The sequence below is a fragment of the Panthera onca genome, chromosome D1 (assembly GCF_046562875.1).
Source record: "Panthera onca isolate mPanOnc1 chromosome D1, mPanOnc1 haplotype 2, whole genome shotgun sequence".
Taxonomy (NCBI): domain Eukaryota; kingdom Metazoa; phylum Chordata; class Mammalia; order Carnivora; family Felidae; genus Panthera; species Panthera onca.
This window is the reverse complement of record NC_138348.1, coordinates 88,968,678-88,989,202: the sequence shown is the minus strand read 5'-3', so window position 1 is coordinate 88,989,202 and position 20,525 is coordinate 88,968,678. Positions and strand designations below refer to the sequence as shown.

The window sequence follows — 20,525 nt, the reverse complement described above, 5'->3', positions numbered from 1 at the left end:
TGCCTTCTGTGTGTCCGCACCTGTCTCCCACCCTAGGCTAGTAGTTTTCCAGATCTTATTGGTTTTTCCTTGGTGGTGCCTCTGGAATCCATTCCTTCCTTTCTCCCCACAACCCAGCCCTTCCTCTTTCCCAAATCAGCCCTGTACGCTGTAGAACACAGCCATCTGTCCTGAATTCCTAGGGTTTTTATCCCACCCAGCATTTGCTGCATGCTTTTGTTTTCTTGTCTCCTTTTCATTTTAGTGGCTCATTTTCCCAATGAGATAATTGGCTTCTTGAGGGCAGAGGTGAGGAATCGTTTCCCTTCCTGTCTCTAGCAGTTAGTGTAGAGCTGCATAGCTGTTTGGTCAAGTTCACTGATGATAGTGACAGTGAACAAGAGGGATCTTCCTGGTTGGCTTTGTGTAGACCGCGTCCATGGGGTGCCAGGACCTTAGGTAGAAATTGCAAAGCACAAGGTATGAAGCAAAGGGTTGGATTAGATTAGCACAAGGGAGCAGTGTTGGGACTTCTCATCAATAGAAGTATCTCCAAAAATACAGAACGTTAGTGCCTTTTGAGTGTTTGGAAAAATCAGTGCCTTTTTTGGTATGGTCTTCACTGTTTAAAAATATTTCTTTTCCTGCTCATTATCTAATGTTAACCTTCAGCAAGCCTGTGGAGAAGTATCATTGCCATTTTATGGAAGAGAAAACAGAAGCTTGGGAATTCGGTTTGACCGAGACCATTAGAGCCCAAGGGTGTCAGGAGCACATCTCCAGCCCTGATTGTCTGATTCCAGGTGAAATCAGTTCAAGTAAGGCATGCAGTTAAACACTAGGAAGATGCACTTGTGATCATGTCCTAAAGAAGTTTGCAATCTAGTGAGAAATAGATGGGTAAACAAATTAATTCTTACTCCAAGGTTTGAATTAAGTAAGGGTGAATAAGGACACAAACAAAATGCTGTGGGCGCATGAAGGTAGGAGTGATTAATTCAGTCTTTGTACTAAACAACAGCTGCTCTGGGAAGCTTTCCGTCAGTGAGTGATTATGAGGTATGGATGAAAGCAGGTGTGGGTGTATGTAGAAAACAGAATGGCCAGGGGGAGAAAGACAATGCCGTCTCCAGTGTGTTCCTTGGCAGAAGGCAACGGGGGGTGGGGGAGGCTAGAGGGTGGATGGTGACCACATTTGGGTAGTCTGACATTCTAGGCAGGAGGGGAAGGTCCCTAAAGCTATCGGCCCCAACCGGCTTTGTTGATTTCACTGAGCTCTCAGAGTGGCCCAGTGTTTTTGTGGGCGGCTGCAATTTTGATGACACTGCAGGTTGGCTGTGATAAGACTGAGCCTGTCTCTTTGCAAAATCAAGAATCCGAAAAGATGGAATGATGCAATCAGCCTGCCGGGGTTGCTGTGATGGCCTCTGCTTGTTTTCCCAATTTCCTACATTTCTCTAAAGCCCCCCAAATGTTTTCTCCATGCTTCCTGTATTTTCCAACCTTTGCAAACCTCCTTCTTAAGTTTTTATTTAGATGCTTATTCCAGAGTCTACAGCATGGCAGTCTCATGTACATTTTGGAATAAATTTATCCTATATGTTTCTTTCTTTTTTTAATGTTTATTTATTTTTGAGAGAGAGAGCGAGAGACCGAGAGTGAGAGCTTGAGCAGGGGAGGAGCACAGAGAGAGGGAGACACAGAATCCGAAGCAGGTTCCAGGCTCTGAGCTGTCAGCACAGAGCCCGACACGGGGCTCGAACTCAAAAGTGGTGAGATTACGACCTGAGCCCGAGTTGGATGCTTAATTGACTGAGCCACCCAGGCACCCCTTGTCCCATATGTTTCTAATTCATTTATACTTAACCTATCAAAGCACTCTCCCCGCCACCTTTTTTTTAATGAAGTAGTTCATGGCTAAGACATATTTGTCAGCCTTTGAGTTGGCCTCTTAAAAAAACATTTTCTCTTTTCTTTAGTTGTACAAAACCATAACCTGTAAAGGGGTGCATCCGTTTCACATTAGCTCTTGCTGGCCAGAAACGTGGTGGGTCACAAAGTGAAAAGGCCTCTCAGAGCATCTTTATATTTGCTTTCATCCCTCTCCCCCTTTCCCATGCTTACAGATTATCCATCTAGACACACAGCGACTGAATTTTCATGTCTGGTTACCACTTCCCCTCAGCCCAGCCTTTCTTTAGCCCTCTTTCAGCATAAGAGAAGCCAAATTCATTTTCACCACCCATATCTGCTTTCTCTGCAGATGTTAGAGATTGACTTTGGCCCATCTTGGGTCTCCCATCTCTGACCCCATCCTTCTTAACCTTGGGAAGAGTTGTGCGTTAGGTCCCTTAAGCGTTCTGTGAATTTTTTTTATACACGTCTGCAAAGCCCGAGTAATGATTTCTGGAGTCTTGATAGTGTTTAGGGGATGTCCAGCCAGGTCAGCCCTCCCACCGATTTCTTTTGCTCCCTTGCTGCTGTCTGTCTCTCTACATAGCTGTAAGGGCAGTTGAAGACCTCCATTTGGCAGATTCTGGAGTTGCGGTCTTGCTTTGCATGTGAAACCATAGATGACGAGAAGACCCACTTCCGCAGTTCACAGGGAAGTCTGCTTTCTTGGTAAGAACATTTATCTGCTTTCATTTGGCTGACTCACAGAGCATCAGGCAACTCTAGGGAAGGTAGGAAAGGAAAAGGAGGGAACAGCAATTAAATGCCCACTGGGCACTTCACATATGGTAATGTGTTTAAACCTCACAGTAATCTACGTGGGTGAACTATTATTAGCCCTGCTTCATGGAAGGGGAAATTGAAACTAAGAAAGGGTTGGTAACCTGTTCAAGATCACTCCACAAGTCAATGGTAGAGACCCTAGTCTTTTCCACTACCCCAGGTTACCTGCCAATTGGTAGAAATGTGAGCCTATGGGAATAGTTTGATGTGGGTGATTTTATGACTTTTCCCAGGAAGCTCAGCTAGAGCTACCCAGTTGTCCCATTGAGTCTGTCAGGTTATCTGAGTATTTCTGCACCCTGTCTTTGTGTGTGTTGCTTTCGACCCTCGGAAGCTTTCAGCGGATATATAGGTCACACATTCCTGGAACATAAATCAGTCAAGCAGGCAGCTTAGAGATTCTTATCCACTCAGACCTTTGGCCCTCGCCTGTGTCAACCGGAAGCGTGGGTGTGGAAAGTCAATTTGGGGACTGGTATGTTGGAAGCATGGAAGAGAGAAGCCCACAGGAGATGAGTAGGAACAAAAACTGTTCTTTGGAGATTCTGCTATCAAGTTCAAGTACAGCTGTAGTTGGAGGGGACGGGCTTCTGCCATGAAAGGGGATTTCCTTTGAGGAGATGTGCCTGGAGTCAGCAGCCTGGCCCAAATGTGTTCACATGCATGAGTTTACAGTTTTCAGAATCAGCACAACAGAAAATGTTCTGTTTAGCCTGCTGAATGTTCTGTATCATCCCCCAAATCCTGGGATGTCCCATGTCCTACCCACCACTAATGCACTCAGATTTTCTAATCCAAAAACAGATTCTAAAAGTGGTCAACCCTTTGGCAGGGAATGACTTCTAGGTATACTGTACACACAGTTATGTGATATCCATCCTCCCGCAAAACATTGGTTAGGGGGATTGTTGGAAGGAAAACAACTATTAGAAAATGCATTCGTTGTGGTCGTGTTTACACCCCTTTTGTCAACTAAAAATGTGTTTGTTTAAACAGTGTCTTTGCTTTATTAGTCATTACTCTCTCGGTAGCAGATAACGTGCTTGAATTTCACAAGTGTATGTAAATGGTCCAGCATAGCAAGGCAGCTGTCTTCAGTCAACATTTTCACATAGTGATAATTCTCAGGGAAAGGGAAAGACATACTTAATACATAGCATTCTACATCATCTGACTTCTCAGTAACCGCAGTGCCCCCTAACGTGTGTGTTAATTTTAAATGTTTCCTTGCTATTTTTAAAACCTAAATCTGATTTTTAGCCAAAATGTAAAAATAGGGCCGATGATCCCACAGTAGTTTTGTGGGAATATGAAATGGGAGTTGCAAGTGCTTTGTGAAATTAAAGCTTGGGGCCAGTGGTGTTTTGTTGGAAATCGGGTCATATATTAAAACAAGAAGAGACAGCAAACAGCTGTGGCTCAAGTACGTTGTGTCTCACTTTTCTGCTCCCTGTTGGTTTGCCTTTCAGGAGACTCCATGCTCTGGCGCACACACATTACCCACCCTGACTTCCGTTGCATCTGAGTTTGTGCTTCCCAAGTACCAAAAACTCAGCACAGTGCCTCACTGCAATTATATTATTTACAAGGGTGGTCCTGCTGAAACCCCCAAACATTTATCATCATCACAGTGGCCTTGTCTGTGAACCTCCAACAACATAAGGTGCTCTCAGCCATTGAATGGAGTGCAGCTTTCTTGCTGAACTTGCATTAGAACCTCGGGTCAGGATTCCTGCAGCTATAGGCTTTGGTGAAGGATGTTGCCTTAGGTCACTGTCTTTCACTGGAAGTTTTTTATTTTTTCTTTTTTTTTTTTTTTATTTTTTAGGTAAGCTCTGTGCCCAACATGGGGCTTGAACTCATGACCCCAAGGATCAACAGTTACACACTCTACTGACCGAGCCAGCCAGGAGCCCCTGTTTGTTTTGTGTTTAACGAAGGTGTTTTTGTTGTTGGATTTAAGTCTTTTGGAACCAAATTACATCAATTCCCAATTAGTGTCAGGTGTACAGCATAGTGATGTGACAAGTTCATACATTGAACGTGCTCACCGCAAGTATAGCTGCCATATGTCCCCATACACGCTATTACAGTACCATTGAGCATATTCCTTATGTTGTGCATTTTATTCCCGTGACCTATTCATTCCCTAACTGAAAGCCTTTATCTCCCACTCCCCTTCACCCATTTTGTCTATCCCCCACCCCTCTCCCCTCTGGCCATCATCAGTTTGTTCTCTGCATTTATAGGTCTGATTCTGCTTTTTGTTTATTTTTTTTTTAGATTTTACTCATGAGTGAAATCACATGGTATGTGTTTTCCTCAGTCTGATTTATTTCACTTAGCATAATCCCCTCTCCATCCACCCATGTTGTCTCAAATGACACAATCTCATCCTTTTTGTGGCTGCATAATATTCCATTATGTATATAATACGAACACACGCACCCACACACACCAGATCTTCCTTATCCATTCATCTATTGATGAACATCTAGGTTGTTTCCATATCTCGGCTAGTATAAATACTGCTACAGTAAACATAGGGATGAGTATATCTTTTTGAATTGATGTTTTTATTCTCTTTGGGTAAATGCCCAATAGTAGAATTACTAGATCATATGTATTTCTATTTTTAATTTTTTGAGGAACCTCCACACTATTTTCCACAGTGACTGTGCCAATTTACATTCCCATCAACAGTGTATGAGCATTCCTCTAAAAGCCATTTTTAAGTGTTTATTTATTTTGAGAGACCAGAGAGCACGAGTCGGGGAGAGGGGCTGAGGGAGAGAGAGAACATCTTAAACAGGCTCTGGGCTTAGTACAGAGCCTGATGTGGGGCTTGACCTTATGACTGCAGGGTCACAACCTGAGCCGATATCAACAGATGGATGCTTAACTTACTGAGCCACGCAGGTGCCCCTAAAAAGCCATCAACCTACCAGAGGATAGGGTCACCCAAATAACAGTTTTTCCCTAAATTAATCTATAAGGTTAGTGTAATTTGAACCAAATTTTTAGTGGGATGCTAAAATTCAATGGGAAAAAGAAAATTTTGTTAAAAGAATAAAGACTTGTTCTGCCAGATAACAAAACTCCCTTAAAAAACTATAATAAAGTGGAGTGGTTGGCTCATAGATTAGTTCCATAGATCGGAAGAGTCTAGAAACAGACACATGTACATAATACAACCTGTTTTTAGGACTACATATGGCCCAGTGTATGTACAGAATTACATTCAAAGACAATGAAAATCTGACCACAGAAGCGTTGAACATGAAGATCTTTAGTTTTTCTAACAGGTATATTCATGGATTATACACAGTGTATACCCTGTTTTTCAGAAATCTTCTCTAAATAGCCTTTGCTCTCTCCAAAGTTGCAGACTCATGGCAGCCTCTAGAAATTTACCTGTCTCTCTGATTTCCTGCCCCTCCGCCCCACCACCTCCCCCATACCCACTGCCTTCATGTAATACTACCACAGTTGTGTTCTCTGTTTGTGACCACCTCCCCAGAGGGCAGCCCTTGGGAAGGATAGTGCTGCTTTTCTGGACAGCAGGAGATCCTCAGAATTCTGGTGACCAAAATTCCCAATTTCATTTCTTTGGGAACTTAGTGTGTCTTAAAGCTGGCATTTTAAGTCACTGGACTGGTCAGTATATGGCGTTGACATTGTTGGCTACCCATTTCGAAAAAAATTAAGTGATATATTTATATTTCACAAAATAAGCACTTTGTAACTACGTGTCTTAGTAGATGAGCCTAGGTATTACTAGATTTGGAGCATCTATCTGTATGTTTGTGCTATATACATAGGAATAGTTATGGAAGTTTCTCTCTAAGGTTTAGGTTTCATAGTAATGAGAGGAAACTTTTACTTTATATATTTCTGATTTGTTTTAAATTTCTTTTGTAACAGATTGTGTTACTTTTATAATAAAAATGAAATAGCATTTTCATTTGCTTTGGGTAAATACCTAGTAGTGGAATTATTGCATAATAGGGTAGTTCTATTTTTAAATTTTTGAGGAGCCTCCGTGCTGTTTTCTACAGTGGCTGCACCAGTTTACATTTCCATCAACAGTGCATGGGGGCTTCTTTTTCTCCACATCCTTGCCAACATTTTTTATTTCTTGCCTTTTTGATTCTAGCATTTCCCTGCTGAAAGAAGATGTGTTCACACACACACACACACACACACACACACACTCTGGAGTATTACTCAGCTTTAATGGCAAGATGAGATCTTACCATTTGAGACAACATGGATGGACCTAGAGTGTATTATGCTAAGTGAAATAAGTCAGAAAGAGAAAGACAAATACCATGTAATTTCACTTGTAGGTTGAATCTAAAAAAAAAAAAAAACTAAACAAATGAAGAAACAAACAAAAAGTAAAATCAGACCTGTAAGTATGGAGAACAAACCTTTGGTTGACAGAGGGGAGAGGTGTGGGGGGATGGGCAAAATGGGTGAATGGGAGTGGGAGATACAGGCTTCCAGTTACAGAATAAATAAGTCATGGGAATAAAAGGCACAGTAGAAGGAATGTAGTCAGTGGAATTGTAGTATGTGTGGTGACAGATAATAGCTACACTTGTGATGAGCACAGCACAATGTATAAACTTGTCCAATCACTATGTCGTACACCTGAAACTAATGTAACATTGTGTGTCAACTATACTGAAATAAAAAAAAAAAATTTTTAACCCTAAAAAAACAAAACAGTACCTAAAATATTTATTGACTGTTTTGGGGGCTTTAAATTTTATTTTTAATTTATATTCAGCAAAAATTCACTATTTTAGTGTATGGTTATGAGTTTTGACAAATGCGGCAATCAAGATACAAAACAGTCCCATCACCAGAAGTAAAGTGTAGTGTAAGGTATAGAGTGGTCCAAGCACTGTGTTGTATACCTGAAACAACTGTATGTCAACTACACTTCAGTAATAATAATAATAATAAACCCAGCCCTGTCACTTCATCCCTTCACCCCCAATTATTTTGTGTTACCCCTTTGTAGTCAAATTCTTCCCTCACCCTTAATCTCTGAAAACCAGCGATTTCTAGATGTCTTCTCCATCTCTAGTTTTGCATTCTCCAGAATGTCATGTAAAGCAAATTCCACAGCTTTTGAGTCTGGCTTCTTTCACTTAGGATAATGCATTTGAGATTCATCCACGGTGCTGCCTGTATCAAATAATTTGTTGTTCACTTTTTATTCCTGAATAGTATTCCATTATTCCACTTTATGTATGTATCACAGTTTGTTTATCCATTCCAGTTGAGGGATATTTGGATTATTTCCAATTTTTGGTAAGTAATTACTAATAATGCCACTATAAACGTTTGCATACAGGTTTTTATATTTTCACTTGGGTCAGTACCTAAAAGAGGTGGGATTACTGGGTTATATGGTAACTATAAGTTTAACTGTATAAGAAGATGCCAAAACGCTTTTCAAAGATGCTGTACCATTCTGCATCTCATCAGCAATGTATGAGAGAGAGTTCCAGTTGCTCCACATCCTTGTCAGCACTTGATATTGTCAGTTTATAAAAATATTTAGACCATCCTAACAGATATGTAGTAGTATCTTATTGTTTTAATATGCATTTCCTTAATGACTAATCATGCTAAGCATCTTTTCATGTACTTAACATACTGTCTGTGTATCCACTTTGGTGAAGGGTCCAAAACCTTTGTTCATTTTTTTTATTGGGTGATTTTTTTTAAGTTGTTGAACTTTGAGAGTTTTTTTAAATATATATTCTGGATACACCCTGTCAGGTGATTTGCAAGTATTTTTCTCCCAGTCCATAGCTTATATTTCCATTTTCTTAATATTATCTTTTGCCAAATAAAAGTTGTTAATTTTGATGGAAATCAATTTTTTGCCTTTTTCTTTAATGTGTCATGCTTTGGGTGCCATAGCTAAGAATTCCCTTGCCCAACCCAAAGTCACAAAGATTTTTCTCCTATGTTTTCTTTTAAAAGTTTTATAAGATAGTGTTAACTTTTGGATCTATAATCCATTTTCAGTTGATTTTTTAAATAAGGTATGAGTTCTAGGTTAACATTTTTTTTGGCATATAGATATCTAATTGTCCCAGGACCACTTGTTAAAGACTATCACTTCTCCACACTAAATAGTTTTTATTTTAAAGGAAAGAATATGATTCTATCTAGCATGAGAACTCAAACATCTTCTATCATGAAGAGAGAAAATTCCATAGACCCTTTGGCTCAGAGGTGGCTAAGAGAGAGTCCCCTTTGCTCAGAATACCACAATATTTGCTTTACTATCAGTGTCATAAAACCAGAAAGACTTTATACTCTATTGCTGGAGTTTCTAGTTGGTTATTGTTTGCCTAGCTCTTGAGAAGTTTTAATGATTTATGGGTATGAGCACCAATACATGAAAATTCTTTTTTTTGACAAATTGAACATATATTAAAACTTTCCAATGAGAACAAAACTGAAAGTTTTGTTTTTAAATTACAGAAGTAATACATGCTTATAGTAGAATGTAAATACAGTTGACCCTTGAATAGTACAGGTTTGAACCGCATGGGTACACTTCTATGCAGATTTTTTTCAACAAATGCAGTACAGTATGGTAAATGTATCTTCTTTTTCTTATTATTTTATTAACGTGTTTCCCTAGTTTACTTTATTATAAGCATGGGTGTGTGTGTGTGTGTGTGTGTGTGTGTGTGTGTGTGTAATGTAATGTACAAGATATGTATTAATCAGCTGTTTATCAGTAAGGCTTCTGATCAACGGTAGGCTATTACATTTGGGCGGAGTCATAATATTGTACACAGATTTTCAACTATGGGGTCAGTGGTTTCCCATTTCTGTTTCCTTTCCTTGCTCCTTTGGCAGGCTTCTCATCCTTTTTATGACCTCAGATGTTGGCATACCCCAGGGCTCAATCCTTGGGTCTCTTTACTTCTTTATTCCACTCACTCTCTCGGTGATGGCATTTAATCCTGTGGTTCTAAGTGCCGCATATATTGCCATGAGTCAGGGTTGTATCTCCAACCTAACCTCTTCTCTGAACTCACGACTGGTGTATGTAGTTGCCTTTTCAGCACATCTACCATGTATAATGGCATCTTGTCTGAAACTGAAATCTTCGTTTCCCCACCTAATTCTACTCCTCACCCAGTCTTTCCTTTCTTAGTAAATGGCACCATTGTTCCTCTGGGTGCTAAGGCCAGATACCCAGATGTGTCATGGCAACTCTCTGTAGCTCAGACATGACATCCGCCCTTCCACAGGCTCTTTCGCCCCTAACTGTAAGGCACACGCAGAATTGACCACCTCTCACAACCACAGTTGCTACCTCTCTGGCCCATGCCACTGTGGTCTCTAGTCTGGAATGTGGCCTGGCCTCCTGGCTTACTCCTTTGCTTCCCCTCCGCCCCTACATTCAGTCCCCGACATGGCAGCCATAGGGATCTTCAGGACACAGATCACATCATATCCTTCTCCAGCTCAGATCTCACCAATATTTTTATCTCATTCTGAAGAAAATCCTAACTGTTTGGCCTGGGCTTGAAGACCTTATGTGATCTGACTGCAGCATATTTCTCCAAATTTTTATCTCCTGTGACTCCCCCCCCCCCCCCCCACACACACACTTTACTCACTCTGCCTTTTTTGCTTGACTTTGAACACAGACCATTCCCACTTTAGGGCTTTGCTCAAGCTGGTTCTGTGCCCAGGTGCTCTTCTCAAGGTTCTCCTCTCCCCTGAGTCACCTGTCTGCCAAAACTGTCACCTCTTCCTTGCCTTGCCTCCCCTCTCGGAAGTACCTGCCTCCTCCTCACCTGCCCCATCTTCATAATGTGCTGTGTTTTTCTTCACAGAATTTATCACTACTTAGCATTATATGTATGCATATCTGTATGTATGTATATATATAGTGGATATATATATTTTTTTAATTAAAAAAATTTTTTTACTTATTTAATTTGAGAGAGACAGAGCAGGGGAGGGGCAGAGACAAAGGGAGAGGATCCCAAGCAGGCTTTGCACCATCAGCACAGAGCCCGATGTGGGGCTCGAACCCACGAACTGTGAGATCATGACCTGAGCTGAAACCAAGAGACTAATGCCACCCAGGTGTTCCTTTAGCATTATATATTTGTTTTCTGTCTACCTCCCTGACTGAAATGTAAGCTTCCTAAAGGTGGGACTTTATGTCCCCAACCTCTAGAACAGAGTACAGCCCATAGCAGTTGCTCAGTAACCATTTATGGCAGGATTGAATCCAGGATTAGATTAATACGTAGAGACCACTGTGCACTATGTTCTACTCCCACTCCTTCTGTAGAGGTAATTACTGTTAATAACTTGACGACTAACTTCCTAGGCTTAAAAAAATGCATTTATAAATACAGATACCCATCTGGATTTTTTAATAGAATGCAGATTGTTCCATACCTTTATTTTCTCTCAATAATATATTTTACAATTTTTTCACTTTACTTTATCCATCTTTCCATGTAACCTATCAATCAATGTATCTATCTGTCTATTTGTTTATATAGCTCTGTTTAGTGGTTACATCGTAGTCCATACTGTAGATGTACCACTAATCATTTTCCTGTTGATACGTGAGTTGTTTCCCTTTTTCACTCTTATAAACAAGGCTGCAGTGAATACGCTTGTACGTAAATCTTTATGCATATGGGCAAATTGGCCTCATTATAGAATTGCCTGGTCAGTAACTTGATAGGCACTGCTTAGTTTGTCCTTTTATTAAAAAATTTTTTTAGAGAGAGAGAGAGCAGGGGAGAGGGAAAGAAGGAGAGAGGGAGAGAATCTTGGGCAGGTTCCATGCCCATTGTGGAGCCCGACATAGGACTCGATTCTATAACCCTGGGATCATGACCTGAGCCGAAATCAAGAGTCAGACACTTAACCAACTGAGCCACCCAGGCACCCCAGTTTGGCCTTCTAAAAGACTATACTGGTATATCACCAACAATATATGGGTGCCCATTTCCCCATATCCTTGCCAACACTAGATATTACCACACTTCCAAAATATTTTTTAATGTTAGGGAAAAAAGTTTAACTCTCTTCACAAGAGAAAGCGGAAACTCAGGTGATAAAAGCATTACTGACAGGTAGGTAACTAGGCAGTTGCCATGCTGGTAAGCTCCAGAGTGTCTAGAGTATAAGTTAGCCTGTTTAATAAAGCCTGTTCCTTTTAAAAGAAATGTCCGAATTAAAGGAATAAAGTGATTTGAGATGAGAAATACCTCATGCCAGTAAAGAAGCTTTCAGATAATTTTTTTTTCAAGAAGTGACATTTCGTAATGTATACTGGGAGATCCAAAACCAGAGGCCCAGGTGTCCTTATTTTCTTGCTATAATTCATTCCCAGATTTTTTTTTTTTTTTCCTCAAAAAGAATCCACAACACAAAACCTCAAGTGTTAGCATTGGCTGGAGAGTTCATGGAAGTCATAGCCGTTGGTGATTTATTATTTAACAACTTTGTGGTTTGTACTGGGCCTTTCTAGAAGAACAAGAGAAGTTATCTGCTTTAATAACTGTGACTGGAGTCTAAAACAGAAGCATGGGAATGAATAAGAAGAGAAAAGCCAACCCAGAGGAGGGAGACAGAACACAAGCAGCCCCTGAATGTCTCTTTGACATTGGTTCGTTTTAACCCAGAACTAGTGTGAATGTTGGCTGGCTCACATGCCTGCCTTTGCCTTCGTAATGAGTTGTCAGGGCTGGGCCGAGTCCCCAAGGGCAGTCCCTGTGTCTCCTCTGTATTCATCAGATATCAAAATGGGCTTGGGATGAGAAGTATTTTACTGGCATCAGTAAGTTAGAATTTGAAGAATTCTTTGAAATTATCTTTTACTCACTATGTGGATGGCAAGACTGAGGCCCGGAAAGATAAAATGACATATAGGTAATGATCATGACATTTGAAACATAATCCTATTGAATAATGAAAAGGAAGAGCTCTTTTACTTGAACTTTAAAGACGTAAGATTCTTGGACAGAAAAGTACTTCTGCCTTGAAATTCCTAAGGCAGGAGTGGCACATGGCTAGCATATATACCACCTTACGCCCCCGCAGATGCCCACGGCATTTCGGCAGACATCATCACTCAACGTCAGCTCTCTTTTCTCAGCCAAGCTCTGACCCAGCCTGGCAGTCGTCCTCAGCACAGTGCTGTAGGCAGCCGGCCGTAATGGATCCGAGTTTCCATGTGAATTAAAATCTTTCTGTTTTCCTCCTTCCCTAAATGATGTATGCATGTGGTTCATGATGTGATAAGAGTGGACTTCAAGCCAGAAGAACTTGGTTTGACTCCTGGGCCTTCTTGCTCAAAGCTCTAATCTCTGTGATGTTAGGCACGTCACTTAGCCTTTCACTCAGCCTTGTCTCTGAAATGAAGAAGTTGAATGAAATACTCGTTTTCTTTTTAAAGTTTATTTGTTTATTTTGAGAGAGACAGTGGGGGAGGGGCAGAGAGAGAGAGGAGAGAGAGAATCCCAAACAGGCTCTGCAGTGGCAACACACAGAGCCCTAAGCGGGGCTCAGATCCACGAAACTGTGAGATCATGACCTGAGCCGAAAACCAAGAGTTGACGTTGAGCCGACTAAGCCACCCAGGAGCCCCTGGATGAAATAATCTTTAAGCATCCTTCCAGCTCTGAAAAATGTTATGATTCAAGGTCTAAAGACCTCTCAGGAGGAATGCACAGTTTGAACTATGTATTTTTACAAAGACCAGAGGTGATTCTCAGGCAGTTTGTATATTACAAACCTATTTGTATTCTCAAGTGTGTGTTTCTAGCTTTTTCTGACAACTGCTTTTCATCTGCTCAGATTATTGACCCATAGTTCTGAAACCAGAATTTAGAGGTTTAAAAAAGATGGTGGGTGCTCCTGGGTGGCTTAGTCAGTTACGTATCTGACTCTAGATTTGGGCTCAGGTCACGATCTCACAGTTCATGGGATCAAGTCCTGTGTCGGGCACTGTGCTGACAGTGCAGAGCCTGCTTGGGGTTCTCTCCTTCTCTCTCTTCTCCTCCCCCTTAAAATAAATAAATAAACTTTAAAAAGAAAAAAGAGAGAGGGGAAACGTCCACTTAACACCAGAGGAATTGCAGGACCCTCTTCCTGGCCGTGGGGACCTCTCATACCTCAGGCCGAGCACAGCTCACCCGCCCACCCAGCAGTTCTAGGTCATGAGTTGCTGCTGCTTCCCCTTCTTCCATTATACCTCCTCCTGATCCAGAGGCCCCACCAGTCAGGTCTCTGCAAGCGGTCCTCCGGGGGCCTCTGGCTTCCTTCCCCCGCTGGCTCCTCTTGTGACCTGCTTCCCTGTTTGTCTTCCAGGCCCTGCTTCCCTCCGGGCATACCCTCTCCTCTCAGTGATCACCCGACAGCCCGCGGTCATCTCCCACCTGGTCCCTGCCACCCCGGGAGCTGCCCAGGCATTGTCCTGCCACCCGGCCTCTGAGGCCACCTCTGCTGAGGTCCCGGGGGGCGAGGCTCTAGGCAGCAGCGAGTCAGAGACGGAGCAGCCCACGCCCCGGCAGAAGAAGCCCCGTCGGAGTCGCACTATCTTCACTGAGCTGCAGCTCATGGGCCTGGAGAAGAAATTCCAGAAGCAGAAGTACTTGTCCACCCCAGACAGGTGAGAAACCAGGGAGAGGACTGTCCACAGGGAAGGCCCTTGGGCAGGGAAGAAGACCCCTTTGGCTGTGTGTGTGGGATGGATGGCCACAAAGACTGTTTTAGAGAGGTTCCACACCACGGCAGGAGTCTCGTCCTTGGCTTCTGTAGTTCCTGCTCGTTCAACAGAACCCAGCCCACGTGCACTCCTCACACTTAAGCCCCGGAAGCCTGCGTGTTGCTGAATTTATGCTCCTTGCTGTATTTAGCTTAACTGCTCAAGTATAATAAGCAAGGTCATGTTTAGGAAATGGTTGCCCAGGTTCTGAGCTGGAAAACGGTTTGGTTTTGAAAAGCCACTTTGCACACAGGCTCAGGTGCAGTGGGGCTAGATGTGGGATTGGGACCCGGGACCTTCTGGGGCTTCTCCCTACCCCGTGACTCCCAGCTGGCTCAGTGTGCTGGCCTGGCTCTTGCATGGAAAGGCCTGGATTAATTCAGTTGAGGAGCTGTTAGATGTCCTGATACATGTGAGAGATACTAAGTCAGAACCACGTGGCTGAGAGGAGGAGGACTTGGATGGGAGGCCCTTCTTTAAACCCTTTTGAGATCCAGATCATTGAGCTATGACTTTACTCAGAGAATCTGCTTTACTCAGATTCTCACCTTATTTCTTTAATTTAGTATCTAAACTGCAGACTGTGCAAGAATGTATGTCTTGTTTCTTCAAACTCACTCTGGAGATGTGGAAGTGGCTGAGCTAATGAGCGATCTATTTTGGGGGAGGATTTTCCAGGTCCTTTCTGCTCACTTCCTGGTCCGTGCTAGGTTTGGCCCTTAGTCCTAGCAAAGAGAAAGGGAAGGAAACCCCAATGCATCTCTTAAGCTATTAGTAGCTGTTTGATACAAATTTAAGTGAGAGAGGAGTCTATAAACCACTAACCAAAGGGCACACATCAGGGGTTTGCCGTATGCCGGGCACTGTGGCAGGGGTTATGAGTCTAGAAAGTCCGGATCAAGGGGAAGGAAATGACAAATGACTACAACACAGTGCGTGGGTACTGGTGCCGGTGTGTTACCAAGGGCTGGAGGAGCACAGAGATATTGCTGAGTGTGTCGGTGGGGATCGGGAAGGTTTCTCAGAGGAGGCAGCATTTACGAAGAGCTTTGATTCCAGAGGGAATGGCACTCAGAGGCAGAGAGGCACGTCTCCCTGCTGAGGGAAATGCAAGTGGTAGGGACATCTCCAGATGAAGGTGCATGTGTGGGCGTGGCCAGAGATGAGGCCGTGGGGATGGGAAGGCTCGTGGGCCTGGCCCAAGAATGCACACTTTGTCTAAGCTGTCCATCAGCAGCCACCAAGCACTGCAAATGACATGGCCAGGTTGACATTTTAGACTCCTCACTTTGGTGGCACCATAAGTGACTGATTTGAGAGGGAAGCAATGGAGCAGGAGAATGGGAGGGAGTCCAGGGATAGTCACTGAACACCTGACTTAAGGTGGTGACAGTGGGAACACAGAGGGGAGAAGAGATTGGAGAACAGTTTTGAAGGTGGAATGGACAGAACTGACACTGGTGTGAAGAAGAGAGGAGAGAGAGTGGGAATTCTGCACTTCCAGGATCGGGCCACCGTAACTGCAGGTGTGCAAGGCAGAGGACAGACTGGGTTTGGTGGGGAAAGAGTGAGTTCTGTTTGAACTTGAGCATCTGAGGAGCCTTTGGGTGGACAGTGGAGACGTGGCTGTGAACTGGGGATTAACAGAAGGGATCTCTAGGCATCAGCAGCAATTTCGGTACCCCCCGCATGTGATGGAGAGCCTCGGGGATGTGGGCAACCAGGTGAGGTGAGCACATTATTTACCACTTGTGTGGTGGTTTACCAGAAGGGCTTCAACAGGGTAAAACTTAAGGCTTATTTTCTAGAAGCCAGAGGATTCTTTAACAGAAATGTTAGTTCCTAATAAAGCTCCTGGGACTTCCGGATACCTGCCCAGGCACCTCTCAGGTGACCTACGTAGGATTGATTCACTTGCCTGGGGAGAAGGACACCATCTGGTTGGCATGGAAGCTGCCGCCTTAACCCGCCCTCTCCCGTGTTCCTCACCTCCCTATGTACGTGACCAGGGCCATGAGCACTCCCTCCTCCCACAGCTTTCTCCCTCTTCCCCTTTGTTTGTTTCTCCAGTTTCCTAGGTGACCCCATTTAAGTGAATATGCAGGGAAGTGAGAATTTGTAACGGTGGCAGGTAATGAGAGAAAGCTGATGACAGTGAAGCTGTTTCTGTAGCCAGAGTGAGTCAGGGGTGCATTTTTCCCAAGTGAGCTAACGCCATGTGCTAACACAACGCACAGAGCTGCGAACTGAGCCTTCCATTGACTAATGCACCTGATGGCCTCAGGTGAACCGGGCTGGAAGGCGCGGTGGGAGCCTGGGAGACCAGAAGCCTGTGGCATGGCCCCCTGGGTCCTTGGTTCTTCATGAATGACTGCCTGGGAAACAGCTCTCTGTTAGCGGGGGAGACCTAAGTGCTATTGGCAGCGGGGCTTTATTAGCTTCAGTCTGTTAATCACTTTCAATAAAACTGTTAGCTTCCAGTAGCCCTTTTCCTGGGACGGCCAGACATACATGAATGCAGATTTAAGACAGGCTCTGAAGTTCCTCGGAGAAAGACTGTGTTTAGTATTGGAGGTTTAAATTGCGCACTCTAGTCGGAGCAGGGGGGCTGGGCAGTGCACCCGGCAGTACCAGGAATTAGCACCTGGAACCTTCATTGCCGATACCCATTGGCCTTCCTGATGGTGATATGTTGCTTCTCACTCTCACGGGGAAGATAGTTGGAGCTGAGAACTCACACCTGGGAGTCCCTGAGGCTCAGGTTCTTGGCTCTGAAGGTTTGTGTGAGATAAGGGACCTTAGATCCACAAATTATGATCCTTAGAAACCTCAGAATTGTAATCCTTAGGATCCTGGGACCCTTGAAAGTGGTGACCCCTGCTCATTATATCAAGGGTGCTCATCCCAAATTACTGCTCTAGCTGTCCATACTTCTGCAGTGACCCAGGTTGGAGCCACAGGGAGACAGCTAGGGTTGGCTCAAGGAGGTGGTCCAACCAGTTGATGCTCAGGTAGACCTGGGGTTCTGAACAAAGTAGGTCAACAAAGTAGTTGTAATCTTGAGGACTGGGTTTGGAAGCCTGGTTCTTTTTCACCTTTAATATGCTCCAATTGGGTTGTTTGCTACACCTTATGATGTGGCACCCACCCCTGCATTCTTCTCCACAAAAGCTTGAGCAAGGACTTCCCTTTGACAGATCTAACTTGTACAAAAATATGGTGGGTGGAGGGGAGCCCCTATACAGGAGGAGGACTATAAGACAGACGTAAGCAAGTTTGAATTCTGGCTCCACTTCTCACTCTAGGATCATCTACCAAGGGTCAGCAAAGTTTTTCTTGTACAGGGTCAGCGAGAAAATATTTTCAGTTTTGTGGGCCATATAGTCTTTGTCTCCACCATTCAACTCTCAGGCTGTAGCATGAAAGTCGCCACGGACAGTACGTAACAAAACTTTATTTACGAAAGCAGGTAGCAGACAGGATTTAGCCATGGTTAACAAGAGATTCTAGTCTCTCCAAGCTTCAAATCTCTCATCCATAAGATGGGGAATAATTATACCTACTTCACAGCACTGTGAATGGAAGAAATAAGACAGCGTATGTCAGGGGCTTAGCACGGGGGCCTGGGTACTCAAGAAATAGTTGCTCTGTTGTCAGAAGTAACTCCAACCTCACACCTCCCAGGAATGGCTTTGACATTCAGGACTTTTCAGAAGGCTACAGAGAAATGCAGAACCGTGGTTAAAAGCAGAATGGGAAACAGGAGGGGCTACTGATTTAATTTCATTTGGAGTCTACCATTATAACAGTTTAGGGCAGCTACAAGGAATGAATCAATCCATCAGAAGGTATTTTTGAGTCCTTGGTCTGGCTTTAGAATGTGATAGGCACATTTGTGGACTCTGCCCTTGCAGTTGAGTCAGGGAGACACAAATTATTCATGTGAAACAGTTAGAGAACACTTGAGAATGTGGAGCCACCTCGGTGAGGGCTGACAGTTGGGAAGGTACAGAGCAGATAATCCATGGGAGGTGTCATGGGTGTGGGGAGGCTCACCTGGTGGGGGGGGGGGGGAGTGGCTTGAGCCAGATCTGGGATGATGAGCAGGATTTTGACAAGGATGATAGGTCTTAACTTTTCCTTTCCAGTATGGATTTGGGGGTCAGAGCCCTTATTTTGTGTAGGATCCCAGTAAAGACTCTGTCAGGTCAGAAAGAGGACTTTGCAGTCAAGGCTGAGAAATCCTCTTTGGGTCCAGTGTAGACACTGAATGTTTCCAGGATGATTGCCCTAGGTATCTGTGGGTGTGGGCAACTGTTTCCTAGGTTCCCAGAGTTTCATCCATGAGATTCTTGGAAAGTATAGTTTTGGGGGGAAGAACTGGTTTAATGGAGGACGTTCACGCATTGATAGCAGTGCCAGAGTTGGTCAAAGGACCCCATCTCTACTGCCCTTCCCCTCCTTCCTCATCCTTCCTCTGTATCTCATGCCTTCTAGGTTGGACTTGGCCCAGTCTCTGGGACTCACTCAACTGCAGGTGAAGACTTGGTATCAGAACCGCAGGATGAAGTGGAAGAAAATGGTAAGAAAGAAGAGAGTGAGTCTCACCATGTGCCCATCATGATGGGAAAAAGTCTTACTACAGGGCTGGTAAGGAGGCAGGAAGGACCATTTGGTGGTTTGGGTTCCAGAGAGTGTGATTCCTATCATGATGCTGGCTGTGGGGGGAGGCAGTTTGAACAGTCAGATAAGTCATTCCTCCTGACCTGGATTTCCTGACCAGAAGGATATTCTTTTTCACAGTTTCCTTAGAAATAAAAGAAAGCCCACAAGCTTCTCAGTTGCTAGTTTTAACCCCACCTGCTAGCCTTTTCAAAGAACTTCCTTCCCCCTCCCACCAGTAGCTTAGAATAGAAGTCAGTACTCTTTGTTTATAATGACATATAGGACCCATCTGTTGTTCCTGTAGCTCTGTGTCCTGTAATGCAGTGATTCTCAAACTTTAGTGGGTATCAGAGTAACCTGGGTTGCAGGCAAAAACGTAGAACTCCAGGAGCCTCCCAACACCCTGACTGCAGAGATCTGTGACAGGGCTGGGAATGCATGTGCTAACAAGCTCCCAGCTTCCTCTGATGCACTTGATATAAGGACTACGGGGTCCCTAATACTACTCTACCACCTAGCTAATGCCTCATTCCATCTTTGGTTTTTCAGTGGACCGATGAACAGAAACATCTCTCTAAACAAACCCCCCCCCCAAAAAAAACAAATCTACATCTCTTATATTTTGAGGAACTCAACTTCCTTTAAAAAAAAAAAAAAACAAACAGTTTGAAAGATGTGTTAAACCCAAACTTCCCAAGTAGTTGAGTATTTCATTTCCAGTTTTGTAAACTGCAAGGGGAAAAGGTCAAAGCCCAGAGAACAGAGGTGAGCTGGGAAAAGAGGCTGGGAAGCAGCCTATTTTCTTTAGGGACCAGGAATACTCAGAAACCTCAGAATTGTAATCCTCAGAAACCTGGGACCCGGTCCTTTGTCAGTCCTCACTGAATCCTACTGGTCCTTTCTCGTCTCGCATGGACCAGGGGGTCCAGGCCTGCTTGGTTGACATTCTAATTTGCTAACCCATCTGGTCATGCGCCATCTTCTCTGGCATTTCAAAGGCTAGAATCTGATTTTTTTTTTTTATACAATCACTGGAGAATATTACCTTAGCTATTGGAGAATAGCTAAGGTAATTATCCATCCCCTGGTTTTCAGGAAAACAAGTAAGCTAATAGATATTTTTAATAGCTAATAGATAGTGAGACATTGTCTCATTTTTTGTGTTTTTGTCCAGTAATTTTTTCTGAAAACTTTAGTTCTTGCTGTTGACTGCTAACAATGAAAAAAATAAATACATTGTAAATTAATATTAATGGGAAACATTAAAAAAAAAAAAAGCCAACAAGGCAGCATTTATCTTCCCGGAAGGAAATTCCTAGGCAAATCTCATCATTTCCTCTGGGAAGGCCTGAGCCTG

General features: G+C 43.5%; 1 protein-coding gene across 1 annotated transcript in view; it reads left to right on the top strand.

Annotated features, from left to right (window-relative positions):
* The window catches only part of BARX2 (BARX homeobox 2), a 76,373-nt gene that overhangs the window by 46,835 nt on the left and 9,013 nt on the right, over positions 1 to 20,525 (top strand). Inside the window, exons 2-3 of the mRNA XM_060605232.3 lie at positions 14,107 to 14,407; positions 19,001 to 19,085. Of these exons, the coding sequence (XP_060461215.1) occupies positions 14,107 to 14,407; positions 19,001 to 19,085 (386 nt within the window). The remainder of the gene's footprint in view (positions 1 to 14,106; positions 14,408 to 19,000; positions 19,086 to 20,525) is intronic.